Consider the following 17,680-nt stretch of genomic DNA (forward strand, 5'->3'; position numbering starts at 1 on the left):
CTCAACAGCATTAAAATCCTGGCTGGTAGACTATTCAAATCCAAACTGTGTTTTCCTGTTGTTTGTATTTGTACTGAGGCCTATACAGAATGTAAACATATGAATTTGCCTGTGTGTATCCCTTTGGTGCACTTCTGAAGCACCAGTAGTCATTGAGCAGTGCATCACTTTTTTCCCCACTTTCTGGCCTATGTGAAAAATTGCAGTTGAGCTGAAACTGATTAACTCTCAGTGATCAAACAGGGGATAAGGAAAGAGGGTAGATCTCTACTTGCACATGAGAGAGTCTAGTACAGGGGTGGCAGTTATTTCAGGCAGAGGGCCACTTAACGAGGGCTGGTAAGCTGTCTAGGGCTGCATGGATAGCCCCTCCCCTTGACAGGTGCCTCGGGCCCTTCCCTCAATCTTGGGACTGGAAGTCCCACCTCTAACCCCTGACCTTTGCCAACAGAAATCCTTCCCCTTGCCCCTGGAAATGCTCCTTTTGGGAGGGGAGTTGCCATCTTAGAACCAGAAAAAAACAAATCATACAGTAAAAGTCAAACAGTGGCTGTGCACCTTTGGGTAAAGCCTGCCACTTTAAGGCCTGAAAGCAGGCAGCAGCCAGGTGCCTGATTACAGCACCCATTTTAGGGCCCAGGTACATAAGTTGGGCCAGCAGAGTGCTGGTGAGAGAGGAGGAGTAAACAGGCTGAGAAGCTGTTCCTGAAACAGCTTGGAGGTAAGGGTGAGGCTAGGGGGAAGGAGGAGACCTCAATGTCCAACAGAAGACTGACTGTACCTTGCTGGGGAACGAAGGCCTGGTGGAGCTACCTGTGGTGAGGTACCTCCCCAGAAATGCTAGGCCAGGCACCTTCCCCAGTGAAAGGCGAGTATGGGGTGCCTCCGTACCCTAGCCTCACATCCCTGGTGGGTTAGAGATTCTACAGGGGGAACCCAGGCTCTTAACAGTCCTGAGGCAGGGCTGAGGTTGCAGTAGGAAGCTGAGTGCAGCTCCAGTGAGAAGGCCTGTTGTGTGCCCCACAGAAGGGTGGCCAAGTGCTAGGCCGAGTATGAGGCCCGGTGTGTGCCTCCAGGTGGAAGGCTGGGTGCTAGGCTAAGAGTGAGACGTGGCCCAGTGAGGGGCTGAGAGTGAGAAGTGGCCCAGTGAAGGGGCAGAAGTATGTAAGAGAGAGCCCAGCACAAGAGTGCTGGGACCATGAGCTCTGGTGGGGAGTAAGAGGCCCACATGAGACTCTGGAGCTTGGGTCCCAGTGCCAACTAGCTGAGAAACATCTGTGAGGCATGAGACTCGTGTAAGGGGAGCGTATTCAGAGGCCCTTGTCGACAAGGTGAGCAATGGGCAGCCTCCTGCCTTAGTATCAACATTCATATTTGTATTATCAAGGCAAGGCAGGCAGGTGGTTAGCTCCGGGACGGGGTGGCCAGCACTGAGACCCATCTCTAAGAGGTTCTCTATTATAGCATGGTGGGCGGGGAGAGCATATTTTAAAATAACATATTTTAATTTTATTACAAAAAATATTTTTGTCATGATTTGTGTTTTGTATACTGTATACAGAGGTGACTGCATAACACAAAAATAAATTCTTAGTCTTTTATATTGTGTAGGGAGTGTGGTTGGGTGTGTGGGTGTATGGTAGGTGGGAGGTTGTGGTGTGTGTATGGTGGAGTGTGGGGTAGTGGGGTATATGAGAAGTTTGGGGGTGTGGTGGGTGTGTAGTTTGTGAGGAAATGTGGCTGTGTAGGGGGGCGTAGGTTATGTTGGGGGGTTGCGTGGCATTTGTGGGGTGTGGCTCTGGAACACATTATTCTTTCCTGAGTCAATGCTGGGGGGACGGTGAGGTGTGTCTTTGTGTGTGTGTGTGTGTGTGGTTTGTGAGTGGGAGGGGTGTGCTGGGGAGCGCTGCCATGGGCAGAAGGTCTGGATGAAAGTACCTGGCGAGCCAGATCTGGCCTGTGGGCCATATATTGCCCACCCCTGGTCTAGTAAATCAGCGTTTCATGCTGAAGTGAAGATAATCTCCTATTTTTTCTAGTCGTGAATCTGATTGAAAGAGTTATGCCTAAAAATTGTACACGTTGGTTCATCATATTGAAAACTCTTGATCTGACCTGACTGCATTTATTTTTATTTAAACTACTGATTACTTAGGTGTTTGAATGTAGTATTGAATTATTGGATAATATGTTAAAATATTTCTTTTTCCTATGTATTCTGCAGATGACTCTATTCCCTCTGTCACAACTTTGGTTCGTGGGATGTCTGGAAGATTTGCATGGGCCCAGCAGCTTTGCCTTTTACCAAGAGGAGCTAAAGCAAATCAAAAGGTTTTTGTTAAAGCCCATAGAAAAATCTTAGAGAGACTGCAAAAATGTCATTATTTTTATGAAATAAACCCACAGAACTAGTAACTTATATGTAAGGTTGAAATTGTGTCCTAAACTATGGCTGACCTGACACACCTTTGGTGATTCTTTAAAAACTTTTTATAATGTGTACGAAAATATTAACAGTGGATGAAAGCATTGTTTGTTTCCAAATGCAAAGGTAAAAAATACTTCTTCTTTTTGCTTTTGTTTTGTGTGTGCACGCATGTGCACATACACACAGAAATAAAAGTATTAGGCGTGCAGCTGTTAGTGCTTTAATATTTAGACATGACTAAATTTAGTGGAGGTGATCCTAGGATGCATCTGGTAAGACATTTCTGTTTAAAATTAGGGAGGTATTAATGCCATTGTACAAGACTTCATCTAAAGTAGCGTATAAAATCTGGTCACCCATGTTGAAGAAACATGTATTCAAACTGGAAACAGTGCAGAGGAGGGGTATTAGGATGATCAGAAAATGCTTTGTCTGTCAGAAGAAAAGAGATTAGAAACAGCAAAATGAAGGTTGAGAGAGAGATTGCTCTGTAACATACATTGTTGGTGTGTGTGTGTGTGTATGTATATCAGTAATGGAGAAGAACTATTTAAGATAAAGAATAATGTTGGGACAAAAAATATAGACTGGATCAAGGGCCCTCAATCTCTGGCCCATAAGCCAAATCTAACCCACAAAGCCATCATATCTGGTCCACATTAATATGGCCACCCTCCTTCTTGCCAAATTCCCCAACTCCAAGTCCCAAACATTTGGTTGGAGCCAGGCCCACTCCTCCTCCTCCTTCACACTCTGTGTCTGGATCAGGATGTGGCCACACCCCCTTACCTCCCTGCAGGGTTGGGGCCTGGCCATGCCCCCTTCCTTATCACCCCCTGCAAGGCTGGGTAGGGACCAGGCTACACCTCCTTTCCCTCCACAGGGCTGGGTCATGGTTCTTTCTCCTCCGCCCCCTTCCCCCCGGATTGGGGCCAGGCCACAACCCCCCCCCCAACCCCCACAGGGCTGAGTTAGAACCGAGCCACACCCCGTTCCCACCATGGAGCTGGGCCATGTCCCTCCCCCTGTGTCTAAACCAGGGAAGGGGCATGCTACCTTCCCTCCCAAACAATGTCCCCTTTCTCCTTGCATCCAGATTGGGACCTGGACCATGCCCCCTCCTTCCCTGGCTGATCCATACCCCCTTCTCCTGTGAGGCTGGGGTGCCCCTTGTCCAACTTCACGCAGCCAGAGAGTGTTCGTCATGCTTGCCTCAAATGCTGAATTGGGACCACAAACTGGATCCAGCTGATGGAAAGACTGGGCGCTGCCCATCTAGCCTGTTGGGCAAAAAAGTTTGAGCACTCCTGACTAGATGAAAGTAGTGTAAGGGCCCCTCTACATGTTACATGCATTGTGCAATTACCTAGTTCATTGCACAGTTAATTTAAACCAACTACATGTGCAAATTAACTATCATGCCTTAAAAATGCTCAACCAGTTATAAAGTTAGAGCTGGACCATATGTAATACCTTTATAACTGGTTTCTAAGTAGAAGCTAGAAGAGGGCAGTTTACACGTAAATGAAACAGCTGCTGCATTACCAATTTAGTTTCCACTTACCTCAGGACTGAATGGGCAGACTGAACAGTGGATCAGCTTAACATACATTAAGTTACACTTTCATTTTTCCCTCATCTTTTCCTTAGTATGACCATGCTCTAAAGCCAGGGGTTGGCAGTGTTTTTCCACAGAGGGCCTGACTGACTCAGCTTAGGTCCGAGATTCAGGGGAACCCTGTTACTAGGACCTGGCCACCACCCCTTCTCTCCATTGCCCATCTGCGGCGCAGCATGCTAAAACTCCCTGCTGCCTGGCCATGGTGTGGCACAGGTGTGGGTAAAGCCTCCTGCCACTGAAGCTCCTGTGCTGTAGGCCAAATCCAGGGGCTCTGCAGGCCTTATCCAACTCACGGCCTAGGTTGCCAACTCCTGCCCTGAAGGGAAGATTCTTCCTTTGCATGTAAAATGCATTTTGTTGTTAACGGAAGCCATTCCGCATAAAAAGTCATTGTCACCTTTTACATTGAGTGTTTTTCTGTTTCTAAAGAAATGCCTTTTTGACTTTAAAAAACCCCCCTACTTAAACAGCACTGATGCTGAAAAAAAATTATCATCACCAATGGCTTATGCTCCATGAAAACCTTTAATAGTATCTTAATTTTATTGCTACCCTCTTGGTTCCTCACAACCATCAGATCATCCAAAACCACTGTCAAGAGCAAAATGTAGTGATGTTCCTCAGTCTGACATGAAGCACTCTTTCCTTTTGCTTGTCCCAATTCTTTGGAGACCAAATAGAAACTTCTACCAGAAATAAACTTAGCTCTCTTTAGAATTCATGTGATCTGAAAACAAAGTAAAGCAAAAGACTTGCAGCTACTGTTTAATTTGTGGGGATTCTTAATGGTACTAAAATTCATAATGGCACAGAATTAGAGAGATTAAAACAGGGCTTATGAGGATGCTAACTGGAACTACCTTTGTAAATAGGGCTTAAATATATTTTAAAAAAATTTAAAGATTTTAAAAGTATAGGCAATATTAAATATAATTTAAAAATATGTTAAAATAAGTGTCTAACTATTCAGTTTTCTGAATGCTTTCTTACAGATTATGAATTGGTAACATTTATGCTAGAAATAATTATTTGTATAATGTGCTTTTGTATTATGCCAATAATATGAAATGTTTGATGTAAAATTGCTCTCTTCCTAGCAGATGTTCATACCAGAACCACGACCAACTCCTAAAAACAACGTTGGGTTCAAATACAGTGTGAAGCACCGACCCTTTCCTGAAGAGGTGGACAAAATTCCATTTGTAAAAGCTGACTTAAGCATTCCAGACCTCCACGAAATTGTTAATGAGGAAGTAAGAGGTTTATAATCTAAATTATTTCTTATGTTTGCCTTTCTGGTGAATTTCACATTATACAGTGCCCATAACTCTCATGCTTTCTTTAAAAGGTTATATTTATGTTATGTTGGACCTGGGCTCATTCCAGATTAATTAAGGCTATGAACTATCCAGAGGTGATGACAGTAGTTGTGACATGACCCTACCTATTATTAGCTTGTTAGGAACTAAGAGTAGCACTTTTTTATCTTTAACCCTGGCACTCCATTGTACCATGGCTGTAAACAGAAGTTTCATTTGTTGCAGGACTGGTGGTGCTGTGACTTCTCCTGAAATGGAGAATTTCTGGCATCAGTATGTCTACATGTCACTCTACCAATTGATACCAGAGTGGCTGAATGCACCACTGCACTTCCAACAAGTGGCTGGAGGGAGCACATATCTCAGCATGCCTAGTGCTGGTCAAGTGTTCATGAGTTCCCCCAGTGGTGACGTGTAGGGGGTGCACTTCTGGAAGCAGTTGCAGTGATCGACTGCAGGGGACCCTCCCAGTCAGCAAGATTGACCATGGGGCCAACTCCCCTGCCCAGCTGGTTGCTGCAGGGGGGCACATGCCCCCCCCGACTAAGGCAGCACCAGTCACCCAAGGGTTCCCCTGAATCTGCTAGTGCCATGCAAAATGCCCATTGGTGGTTCAAATTATGAGTGGTGAAATTTTTGTGGGAGAGACTTTGGTGCAATTCACTGTGCAGCTTGCACCCCTGATCACCCACCTCCATTTTTGCTGCATTAGTGCTTTCACCACCGTTGAATTGGGTGGGAGCTAGGCAGGGCAGTTCCCTAATGCAGCCATGTGGCTTGAGCACAGATTCAAGCTGCAATTCTGTGGGTGGCAGAGGGGAAGTGTCCTTAGTTCAACCACCCAGCAAACCATTTAGATTCTAGAATGCTCTGACTTCTTTCCACCAACCCTTTTTTGTTTGACCTCTGCCTACCCAACTGTAACAGCGGGCTGCTGATCCTCAGAAGTGGGATTTGTCTTGGTGTGAGCTAGGTCTTCTGGGACACTGAATCCCTTTTGGGAGAGGGCTGGCTGGAATGCTGAACATGAAGGGTAGGGAGGACAAGAAACTCCAGGCTCTCATTATCTGAGCCCAGGTCCATTTCAGAGTCTGCTCAACTCAGCAGGACGGACCCGAGACCTCAGTCCCTAGTCTGGCTTATTGCCCAGGTTGCTGTGCTGGCCTGCAAGGGCTGTGTGTCTTCAAACTGTGGTTGCATTGGAGTTCAACTGTGGTTGCATTGGAGTTCTCATCTCGCTCTCTGAGGGAACAGACCACTCTGTCCACTGTGTTTTCAGATGTGACCATGTTGTTGAATATGAAGGTGCAACTAAATTCCTTATGGGTTCACATGACTCTGCATGTGCCCAACACACAGTTGCTGTCCGATGTCCTCGCAAACTGCTACCTCAGTATCTTGCACTTGGACTAGCACTGGGCCCAGTCATGGTTATGTCCCCAAGCTGTCATTTTCTTTGCAATCCATTCATAGACCACCTTGTTTTGGTAGCTTCACCAAAGCACCCACTATTTCTCAATCTCACCATAGATGGTGAGATTCGGTACTTCTTCCCTGGTGCTTGTTCATGATGGTGCACTCTGATTAAGAGGGCCAGGGCAGAGGGAAGATGACTGGGTGTGTAGGGGTTTAGAAATATGAACTTGTCTCATTCGGTGGTGGGTGGATCCAGTGACCTCCCTGACAGACAGATTTCATAGATTTCATAGACATTAGGGCTGGAAGGGACCTCGGAAGATCATCGAGTCCAGCCCCCTGCCCAAAGGGCAGGAAGTCAGCTGGGGTCATAGGATCCCAGCAAGATAAGCATCCAATTTACTCTTGAAGGTGTTCAATGTAGGTGCTTGAACCACCTCCTCTGGCAGACTGTTCCAGACCTTGGGGGCTCGGACAGTAAAGAAATTCTTCCTTATGTCCAGCCTGAAACGGTCTTGCAGGAGTTTGTGACCGTTCGACCTCGTCATCCCTTGGGGCGCTCTGGTGAACAGACGTTCCCCCAGATCCTGGTGTTCACTCCTGATAAACTTATAGGTGGCCATCAGATCACCCCTGAGCCTGTGCTTTTCCAGGCTAAAGAGTCCCATGGCTCTCAGCCTGTCATCGTAAGATCTGTTTTCCTGACCTCTGATCATGCGCGTGGCTCTCCTCTGGACTCTCTCAAGCTTCTCCACATCCTTTTTGAATTGTGGAGCCCAAAACTGGACGCAGTACTCCAGCTGCGGCCTCACCAAGGCCGAGTACAAGGGGAAAATGACGTCCCGGGATTTGCTCGAGAAGCATCTATGGATGCAAGCCAGCGTTTTGGTCGCTTTACTAGCCGCAGCATCGCATTGCAGGCTCATGTTCATCTTGTGGTCAATGATGACCCCCAAGTCTCTTTCTTCTGTAGTGCTATCCAACGTAGCACTGCCGAGCCTATAAGGATACTGCAGGTTTTTCCTCCCAAGGTGGAGAACCTTGCATTTTTCGGTGTTAAACACCACCAGGTTCTCCTTGCTTACGTGGATGGAGGTCCCAGGGGTTTGTGGTGTTTGAGGTTGGTTCAGTGGATGCAGGCAGTGATGCTGATTTTGAGTGCATGGTGAGCATGAAATGTTTGGGAAGTCACTGTACAGGGCAGTTAGTAGGTGGTGGCAGTCATCAGGAGCCTGACACTTCTGAATGGTCCAGGATTGGAGTTGAAGTTGTGCATTGTGGGATGCATAGAGGATTGACTAGTTTGCTTATCCCTTGATGATATTGTGGATCAAACTGTTGGTACCTCTTATCATGCATATCTTTTGGGGGCTTTGTCCTATGACAAGCAACAAGGACGTCTGAACACTCGTGCTTTGCCCTTTGAGAATCTCCCATGACAAGGAAAATGCCTGTTTGTAACCCATGAAGCAATGACTTGTTTTTTGAAGAAGTGGAAAGGGTGCTATGCTTGTTGCCTTGGGAGAATGGAAAACTTGCTGCTGCCAAAGTTAATTCAGAGCACGTTAGATTTGCAACAACTGTGATGCAAAACAAGGTATCAATTAGGGAATTTCAGGTCATGTGATTGACCCTCATCCAGAGTGCCTGTAGGACTCCTAATGAGTGCTTTAGGAAATGATTTGGGTGTGTGAGAGAGTAACAGGAGCTGTCAGGTCTTGTGATGTAGTTAGGAAGTCCTCTGAGATGCTTTTAAAGAATTGTTACTGGAATTAGCATTCCATATAAATGAAATGTCTTTTAGTTGGAAGAGCGACATGAGAAGCTGAGGAACGGCATGGCCCAACAGATTTTTTATGAGACTTCCATAGACCAGAAGAGTGAAGAGGAGTGGCGCAAGAAGAGCTTCCCTGACCCAGTCACTGAGTGCAAACCTCCACCTCCTGCACAGGAGTTCCAGACAGCACGCCTGTTCCTGTCGCACTTTGGATTTCTGTCACTAGAGGCACTGAAGGTGATTGTATACTTTGTATTGTAGAAATGACCTGAATATCAAAAAAAAAAAAAAAAATCTGGATAAAACAGACTTTATGATTTTTGGGTTTGGGAGCAGAGTTGTAACTATTGGCACTTATACATGTGCCCAGTACCTGCTCTGATGCATTCCAATTAGAATGCATTGGAACAGATTTGATTAATTTAATTAGAATGGACCAGCAGCCTTAGCATCACATGAATTTACCATCCTTGCATTTCAAACTGGCAGCAGGGGCACTTTACCCAAAGCTCATTGAACAAGCTTTAGTTAAAGTGCCCCCACTACCATTTTGAAGTGTGGAATGCTGAATACATGAGATGCTACTTGTTTTAATTAGAATGCCATCCTTTCCCACACCCCAGACCATATGTAAAGATGCTAATGATGTCTGATCTCCCTGGATAGCAGTGCCACTGGCTGTGCTGCCAGCAGCATGACAGTGTTTGATCCTGCAGCACAGACACTTCTATTTATTCACCTTTCCCAGGGTTGGCACCAGGACTGGTGCCTGTATTGTCTTCCCTTTAATTACACTACTGAATGGAGGATTTGTCTTTGGTAAATAGCTGTTGTCTTTTTAGATCTAAGTTAACACATCCAACAAACTTTTTAGATGTGAACACCTCAACTTCTTGCGTTTTGGAAGCTAGGGATATGGAACACTCATGCTTCAGCTTTGAATGAAAGCTCCTGATGAAGAAGCTACAAGTTGGTTTTGCAAATACCCCATAAATTGGGGTAATTACATATCATTTACTTGCAATTATCTCAGCAGTTTCAGCTGCATCCATAGACACTTATCCAAAGTGTTTCTGTAATGGTGTTATGTAAATCAGATCTTGTATTCCACATGAAACAGAGATTCAGTAATCTATACATGTACATTTTGGCTTCCTCACTAATATGGCTTTAGGCGAAAGCATTAAAAAAATCAAACTTATTCCTATTTTTTCAATGAAATAGCTGAGGTATTTCAAGTTTCATTGGAGAAACTACAAAACATTGTGACATCACAAATATCAGAAGCTTCTTTGCAAATTCATGAAAGCCATGACTTCTGTGATATCACAATCTGATATCCCTAAGTTATTTTGTGTTAGAAATTAAGTTATGGTTCTGATCTTATTTAGAAATAAATTGCATTCATTTTGGGGGACTTATTTTAAAAATGAATATTATGAAACCAAAAAAGAACATTATTAATGAAAAGGGGTTTTTTTTAATAGTTAAAAACAAAGCTCTTTGTGTACTGGGTAGGAACCTGCTAACAGTCGTCTACCTCCCCACCTGATTGCACTTGAGTCCACTCTTCCTGGGTTTTTTGATGACCTTGGCTACTTGGATCTGCTGCCATGTCGTCCTTTTGATACTGTTTTCATTTTCTACATGAAGGCAGGCCAGAAAACAAGCCAAGAGGTAAGTGAAACGTTGGCGTACTAGTTAGTTTAGAAACATCTTTGCAGAATAAATAATATGCAAATACAGAAGCATGCTGACAGGAGTAGAGGACTGGGACACAGAATTCTTGGTGCACTGATTTGCTATGTGATCTCCAGAAAATGAGTCACTTACCCTCTGTGTCTCATTTTTCTTAACAGAAAATGTGCCTCTGGCTGTAAACTTTTGGAGTTTAAGCATCCTGTCATATCTTTTCTGAAAAGTGGAATTCCATGATTCATCTGCTCTTGGGTTGTCTCATAAGTGACAGTACTTTGTGCATCAGTTGTGGTTCTTTGGGAGCTTGTGACACCAAGCAAGCTTTTGAAAGCAGAGTACTCTTTAACATTAGGAACAAAGCTTACCAGAAGATAAATGGTTTTTAAACATGTGTCTGTATAACTTAGAAAGTCTAACCATCCTCCTTCTTTAGCCTTGTAGGCTTTCCTGCGATTCTCTTTTAATCCAAGTTCTATTGTTCTCCTGTTTTCTTGAGCCTGGTTAAACTGATTTCATAGTTTCATAGTTTGTAGGGTCGGAAGGGACCTGAGCAGATCATCTAGTCTGACCCCCTGCCATGGCAGGAAAGAATACTGGGGTCAAATGACCCCAGCAAGATGTTCATCTAACCTCCTCTTAAACACCCCCAGGGTAGGAGCCTGCACCACTTCTCTTGGAAGCTAGTTCCAGACCCTAGCCGCCCTGACCGTGAAGTAGCGCCTCCTGATATCTAACCTAAACCTACCCTCTGCCAGCTTGTGACTGTTATTCTTGGTCACTCCTGGCGTTGCTCGGGGAAACAGTGACTCCCCCAATGCCTGCTGATCCCCCCTGACTAGTTTATAACAGGCCACAAGATTAGCTCAACAGGAGTTGATAGAGCTACATTAAACTAGGGGTTTGTCAAGTGACAGTTACTTTTTATGTCTGCATTTCCTGACAGTCCTGTTACTGAATTAGATAAATATATGTATAAGGTAAGCCTACCAGTTACCAATTCATACACAATTCATAAACTCTTACAGAGTTGTTTCAAATGCATCATAAAACACACAAAGCATCTTATTCTACTGTGCAACACAACACAGTATGCATTGCAATAGAATTCTTGAAAATCATTGATATGAATTCAACCCAGGAAACCACACTGTAGTGACATACTAGGATAATATGTGAACATATGGCATTATGTGCTGGCATGTGTACTGGGTTGGTTTATAATACATTCTCTAAAATATATATTTTTTAATATTTGTAATGGATTTTAATTGAGAGTGCAACCAATTCAAACTCCTTAATACAGTTTAAAAATCTAGGAATTGGGAAAGTATATGCGTCTGTGTTAACTTAAGGAAAACCAGCTTTTACCTTACTTCCTCAACAATGTCTGCATATGACCTCACATAGATTAAAAAATTTATAGTAGTGTATTCAATACTCTTTTAAATTTAGCTTATGAGAGGTGTAAAGAGAGAGGTTCCATAAGAAACATATTGGTTAGGCATGTATATAATGAGTACATGAAGTAGGACATTTATGAAAAAATATATGTTAATACAGTTATGCCTGTACTAAAAAGAAAATGTGTATAGTACAAACCATGTAAAGTACTAGTTTTATTTTCTAGTGGCAGTTCTGTTTTCTAGAAAGTATGTATGGAAAGTCCAAGTTGTTTAAAAAAATCTGCTGAGTTGTATGCATATATGCTTGCCTAGTGATTTGTAATAATGTTAGAATGCTTAACTGTAAAAAAAACAACAAAAAAAAAACCAAAAAAAAAACCCCCACATATATAGGAATCTGCCTAACTGTCCATTTTCATAGTTATGTGATCATTGCTATACCTAGAAATGTATACACAGTTCTGAAAGTCTGGACTTAGATGCATCCTTGGACTTTATTGTGGGAACAGAGTGTACATACGTGAATTAATTTTTATTAGCTGCAGCAACATTTAGGTAACTAAAGGTATGAACAAACATATAGTTAAGTTATGACGGTCTAAGCTCAGGACAAGAGCTTTGTATTGTGATAGTTGTTAATAGTTGTACAGGCAGTGTTCAGTTATTGTGAATGTGAGTGTTTGCACAAGTTAGGGCTTATCACAAGCTACACAAACAGCTGAAGGCGCTGGTATCCAAGGATCCTTGGAAGTCCTCTTGTCCACAGTGCAGTGTGTAGGGTACCTGTTACAGCCCTTGGTGAAAGGTTTTCTGGTGGGTCCCCAGAAGTTTCCAATTTACTGTAGTTACTCAAACATAAGATGAGGTTTTATTCCCCAATCAGCATGGGGGGGAAATGGTTCCTCATCTTACATTTGCATACAAAGAAACCTCATTAAACTGCTGTCCATCATTAAACTGCTGCCACATAGCCCATATTAGGCAAACATACTAAACATTTTTTTTCTGTGCAGTTCCTAAAAAAAACAAGCAAAAACCAGGCAGTTGCTCCCCTAAGGAGAGAACGAGTACCAGGCCTGGAGGTACTGCAGTACCAAGCCGGTACTTGGAGAGGCCAGAGCAAGCTCCAATACCCTCCCCGGTGCTGAAAATACTGATGGGAACATTGTTCTTAGAAGTTTTATTAAAAACACACTTATCAAGCCATACTTTCAGTGAAAGCCAACCCCTTAAAAACCCAGAGGTTTCTTACTTTCCATAAATTAGTTTTAACACATGCTAATAAAATCCTTAATAACATCTCCTTCAGAGTCCATATACTACCATCTCCTATGCTAACGGCAGGTTTATTTTGGTGACAGTCAAAGTGGTGGATCTTTTCCCACGCCCTTTTTGCACATGAATACTCCCAAAACACATATACCACCACTTCTTTTGCCCCATACATTTCTCTTGAACACCTTGATGACCTTTTCAAGCCCCTTCTGTGTTGCACTTCTCTTTCTGGCAAGATATTTTCTGCAGCCATCCACATTTGGTCAGACTGTTTGTCTTTTAGTTGTTTACTCACCCTCACTCCCCATGCCTTCTTCACTTGTTTTTCTATGAAGTTTCCCACTGGTGCCATCTTGTTTCTTTGTTACTGCTTTCATCAATTTCTTAAGATCCTTCAGGACCTCCAGTCCTACCTTCCCTATCTTATACCTCTGCATGAATCCTTCCATTTTGATGTAATAAGTTAGTGGTTGCCACTCCTGTGGACCCTTTAAAGAGATCTGATATACTCCCCATTTCCTCAAAATTGTAGCTGCGTGAAATCAGGGGATGCACACTGCTTTCCCCTCTCCCTCTGTTACCGCCTTGCATACTGTGCTTACATATTTTGCATAGATGAAGAATCCAAAACCCAGCTGCCCCCATCCATCTATCTCTTGCTTTGTAAAGTTCAGCTCTAGCCAACCTATCTCTTTTGGCATTCCAGGAGAGCGCACACTTTTCCTTCTGTACTTTTGCTATCTGCCACCACATTGGTGGAAATATAATTCCTTTATATAGAATACTTGGCAGTAGCACATCCTTAAATACTGCCACTTTTTCCAGCAAAGCAGAGTGTCCTTTTGGATCATAACCAAAATATCTGCTGTAGCCTTGACATCACCTTTCCCCATGCTGTATTATCTCAGTGTTCATTGGGATCCCTAGCACTCTGATTTTTCTTTCTTATTTGAAAGTCCAACATATCCAAGTCCATCCGGTTCCCCACTCCCATTATGGTACTTTTTGATCTATTTAGTTTAGTCCCTGTCACTTTTCCATATTCTGATGCATGCTTAAGCACCCTTTCCATTAAAAGTTTCTCTCTAACTGTTGCATATTATACATGGATGGTATAAATGTATTTTACCTCTCCCCCTCCCAGTATGTTTACTCTGCTTATGACCTTGTATTTTCTTATTCTTTACACTAATGGTCCCATGCTACACAAATAGTAGTGGTGACAGGGGGCACCCTTGTCTCATTCCTGTATGGATTTTAAAGGTCCCACTTAGGTGCCCATTAATTTGGACTTGACTCTGCTTCTCTATACAATAACCTTATCCAACATGGATTGGTAGGAAAGGCTTATTGCTGCAGATGTGGGCTTATCAGTTGTGTCAGTAGAAATTCTGGATGAAGAAGGCCAATTTCCTGGAAATCTATTTGGAGTTAGGCTCAGAGCTGCAGAGTCAGACCACAAGGGTACAAGACCTATTAATCATGTAAAAATGAGTGGCATTTGTTTCCGGGAAGGTGGCAGTGCCAAGTACAGGCCAGTTCACTTAAAGCCATTTATTCATTCATTGGTGTGAATGGATGTTGGTGCTTCTGTGCATCAGCTGCATGTTTCCATTAGAAAACTACTGGCTACATGCGTCTTACAAGTTGTCAGCCCCCGGTGAGTTATCCCTGGCTTCACATTCCTGGAGTAACCCAACTGAAAGAATGATAAAGGAAATAAATGATCTCACTTCGCCCTCCCCTCCATTTTTCCCTTTCTTGTTCTACATCGGTTGGTGGACCACTCCAAAAACTGCAGTGAAAATACTGTAGATGGTTCAGAGCAAGCAGTCCTTATTTACTGCCGAGGTATGGTTGGCCATTTGCAGATGTGCTCAGTGTGAAGAAATCCCCCTTTCTTTGCCACTCCCTTGGTCATCCCAGGAGTTACCCTTCTCTCTTTCACTTGCTTGCTATTTGGTTTGGGCTGGTTGTCCAGGTGACCTAGCTAGATAAATTCCTGAGGGGAAGGGGGAGCACGCTCTTCCTCTGGCAGGCATTTTCAAAAGCCATAAGCAAAGTGGCTCCGGGCTCCGACCTGGATGAATTCCTCCAAGTAAAAACTTGGAAATTAACTAGGAGTTAGGATTTATGTCTAGGCAGACACATTTTAAAGGGGCTACTACATCTGAGACTGTGTAAGACTCTGATTGTTTGCTTAAAGCATATTCTGACTTACTTGTTCTATTCCCCCCCACTCCCCTGATCAATAAAGGTATTGGGTTACAGCATGCCTGGCTGTTTCACTATAGGGGTTAGAGGCAAGTCTTTTGCTCCTGGCCCTGCTGCAGAGCTTGCCTGTGTATGTTACCTCAGTCATGCCTGAGGTTATCTGGGGATGCTTCGGGCTGAAAGAAGAGCACCCGTAATTATTATCAGTGGGCAAGGCACCCTTAAAGCTTGCAAGGTTTGTGTGCTCTGGGCTGCACAGAGCCTTAACAGAGACCAGTGATGGCAGTGTTACCCCAGGCTTGCTGGTGTTCTCATGGAAGTTGGCTAGCCAGTGGTAGGTACCCAGTGGGGGACTCCCAAAGCAAGGTTTTTGGGCCTGGCACAATGAGGCATGTAGCTCTGTATAGTAGTGCCCCCTACACTCCTGTAGCTGCCATGCCCACGTTTGAAGCTTGACATTGGTGTTCTGCATGGTCTGCTGCCATTGAAGTGGGGCATGGTCTGTTAGGACAGTGAACTGCTGTCTTCACAAATAGGACCTCAGCTTGTTCAGTGCCCAGACAATTGCCAAACACTCCTCCTGCATCGAAGACAGGTTCTGTTTGCATGGAATAAAGTTCCTGCTTAAGGAAACTACTGGGTGTCATGTCTCTTTGTGATCCTGCAGGAGCACAGCTCCAAGTCCAGTGTCTGAGGTATCGGTGGCCACGCAGAAGGGCTTATCATAGCCTGGTGCCCTTAAAATCAGCTGTTGGATCAGGACAGCCTTCAAGGTATCAAATGCCTGTTGACATTCCTGCTTCCAGCTTACAGGATTAGTGTTTGCTTTTCTAGTTAGTTCATGCAGAGGATCAGCTACTGCCCCAAAGGAGGAGATAAACCTTCTGTAGTACCCAGCCAGGTCAAGGAAGGATCTCACCTGCTTCTTAGTCTGTGGGGGTGGCCAGTCTCTAATGCTCTCAATCTTATCTCACACCAGAGCGATCATACCCCCACCCACATGATGTCCCAAATACCCCACTTCAGGCAATGCCAACTGACATTTATTTGCTTTCACTGTTAGTCCAGCCTCTTTGATCCTTTCTGGCACAGTGGTTAGAGGAATCAGATGCGAGTCAAAGTCCTGGCTGAAGATGGTGATGTCATCAACGTAGGCCACAGCAAACTTCTCGAATCCTCATAAAAAGTTATTAATCAGTCTTTGAAAGGAAGCAGGAGAATTGTGCATACCAGAAAGGAGGATGGTGAACTCATACAGTCCCAAAGGTGTAGTAAAGGTAGACTTGACTGTAGCATTCGGAGTCATTGCCATCTGCCAGAATCCTTAGGACAGATTGAAAGTAGAGATGAATTTGGGTTGGCCCAGGGTATCGAGCAGGGAGTCCATCCTGGACATAGGGTAAGCATTGGGGGTGCTGATTGTATTCAACTTTCTGTAGTCCACACAGAACCTGATAGACCTATCCTGCTTTTGGACAAGTACCACAGGGCTGGCCCAGGGATTTGCTGAAGGCCATATTACCCCTAGCTCTAGCATGTCTGTGAGCTCATGTTTTATCTCCTCCATCACCTTCCCATTGGCTGTGTAGGGCATTGAACGGATATGGCAACGGTTGCCCGTGTCTGTAGTGTGTACTGCCAGGTTTGTTTGAGAACACTATTTCAAAGTCCCAGACAGCTGTACACAGCTTCTCTTTGTCCTGAGAGGGAAGGTGATCAGGGAGGCGAAGCTCCTCTACCCCTGCCTCTCCCTCCCAGTCTTCACACACAGCCAACTCCTCGTGTTCCTTAGGTGAGTCCTCTGGAGAGGAAATCCAAAGCATGACATCATTCCTGTTGTAGTAAGGTTTGAGCATGTGTATATGTACCACTTTAGGCTCTTTACCCAACTTATTCATGGCAACAACACAAGTCACATCATCCAGCTTATCCTGAATGATATGAGGACCTTCCCAAACTGCCTGAAGCTTGTCCAGCTTTAATGGTAGGAAAGCCATAACCTTCTCCCCTAGCTCAAAGGTATGGAAGCAAGCCACCTTGTTTCGCCTGGGCCAGGGAATCTTGTATCACCTTCATCATGTCCACCAGCATTTGGCAAAAGCCTAGCACGTACTCTACCACTGATATTTTGGAGGGGGAGATCTTCCCTTCCCACTCCTGTTGGGGCCATACTATGCAAATCCACCCGCTTCACTGTGCCAGACCCAAAAGCCTCACTTCAGGAGTCCCCCACGGGGTGCCTACCGCTGGCTGTCCTGCTTCAGGAGAAGACCTGCAAGCCTGGGGTAACGCTGCCACCACCAGGGCACTGGTCTCTGTTAGGGCACTGTGCAGCCCAGGGCTCACAGACACTGCAAGCCATGGGAGTGCCTTGCCCATTAGTAATATTTTTGGGTGCCTCTTTCAGCCCAAAACACCTCCAGATAACCTCCGGTATGACTGAGGGAACATACATAGGCAAGCTCTGCAGCCAGGCCAGGAGCAAAAGGCTTGCCTCACACCCCTACAGTGAAACAGCTAGGTATGCTA

The 17,680-nt window shown here is 44.5% G+C and overlaps 1 protein-coding gene across 5 annotated transcripts in view; it reads left to right on the forward strand.

Annotated features, from left to right (window-relative positions):
* RALGAPB (Ral GTPase activating protein non-catalytic subunit beta) overlaps window positions 1–17,680 on the forward strand; it is a 200,559-nt gene that overhangs the window by 131,582 nt on the left and 51,297 nt on the right. For 3 of the 5 annotated variants that reach the window (XM_090020643.1, XM_090020645.1, XM_090020647.1), the window contains exons 19-22: window positions 2,225–2,331; window positions 5,147–5,302; window positions 8,589–8,798; window positions 10,080–10,238. In XM_090020643.1, coding sequence (XP_089876769.1) covers window positions 2,225–2,331; window positions 5,147–5,302; window positions 8,589–8,798; window positions 10,080–10,238 — 632 coding nt within the window. The remainder of the gene's footprint in view (window positions 1–2,224; window positions 2,332–5,146; window positions 5,303–8,588; window positions 8,799–10,079; window positions 10,239–17,680) is intronic. The other 2 variants (XM_090020644.1, XM_090020646.1) reach the window with 1 other exon arrangement.

This window comes from Crocodylus siamensis, chromosome 10, assembly GCF_052110815.1.
Source record: "Crocodylus siamensis isolate JL-2025a chromosome 10, ASM5211081v1, whole genome shotgun sequence".
Classification (NCBI taxonomy): domain Eukaryota; kingdom Metazoa; phylum Chordata; order Crocodylia; family Crocodylidae; genus Crocodylus; species Crocodylus siamensis.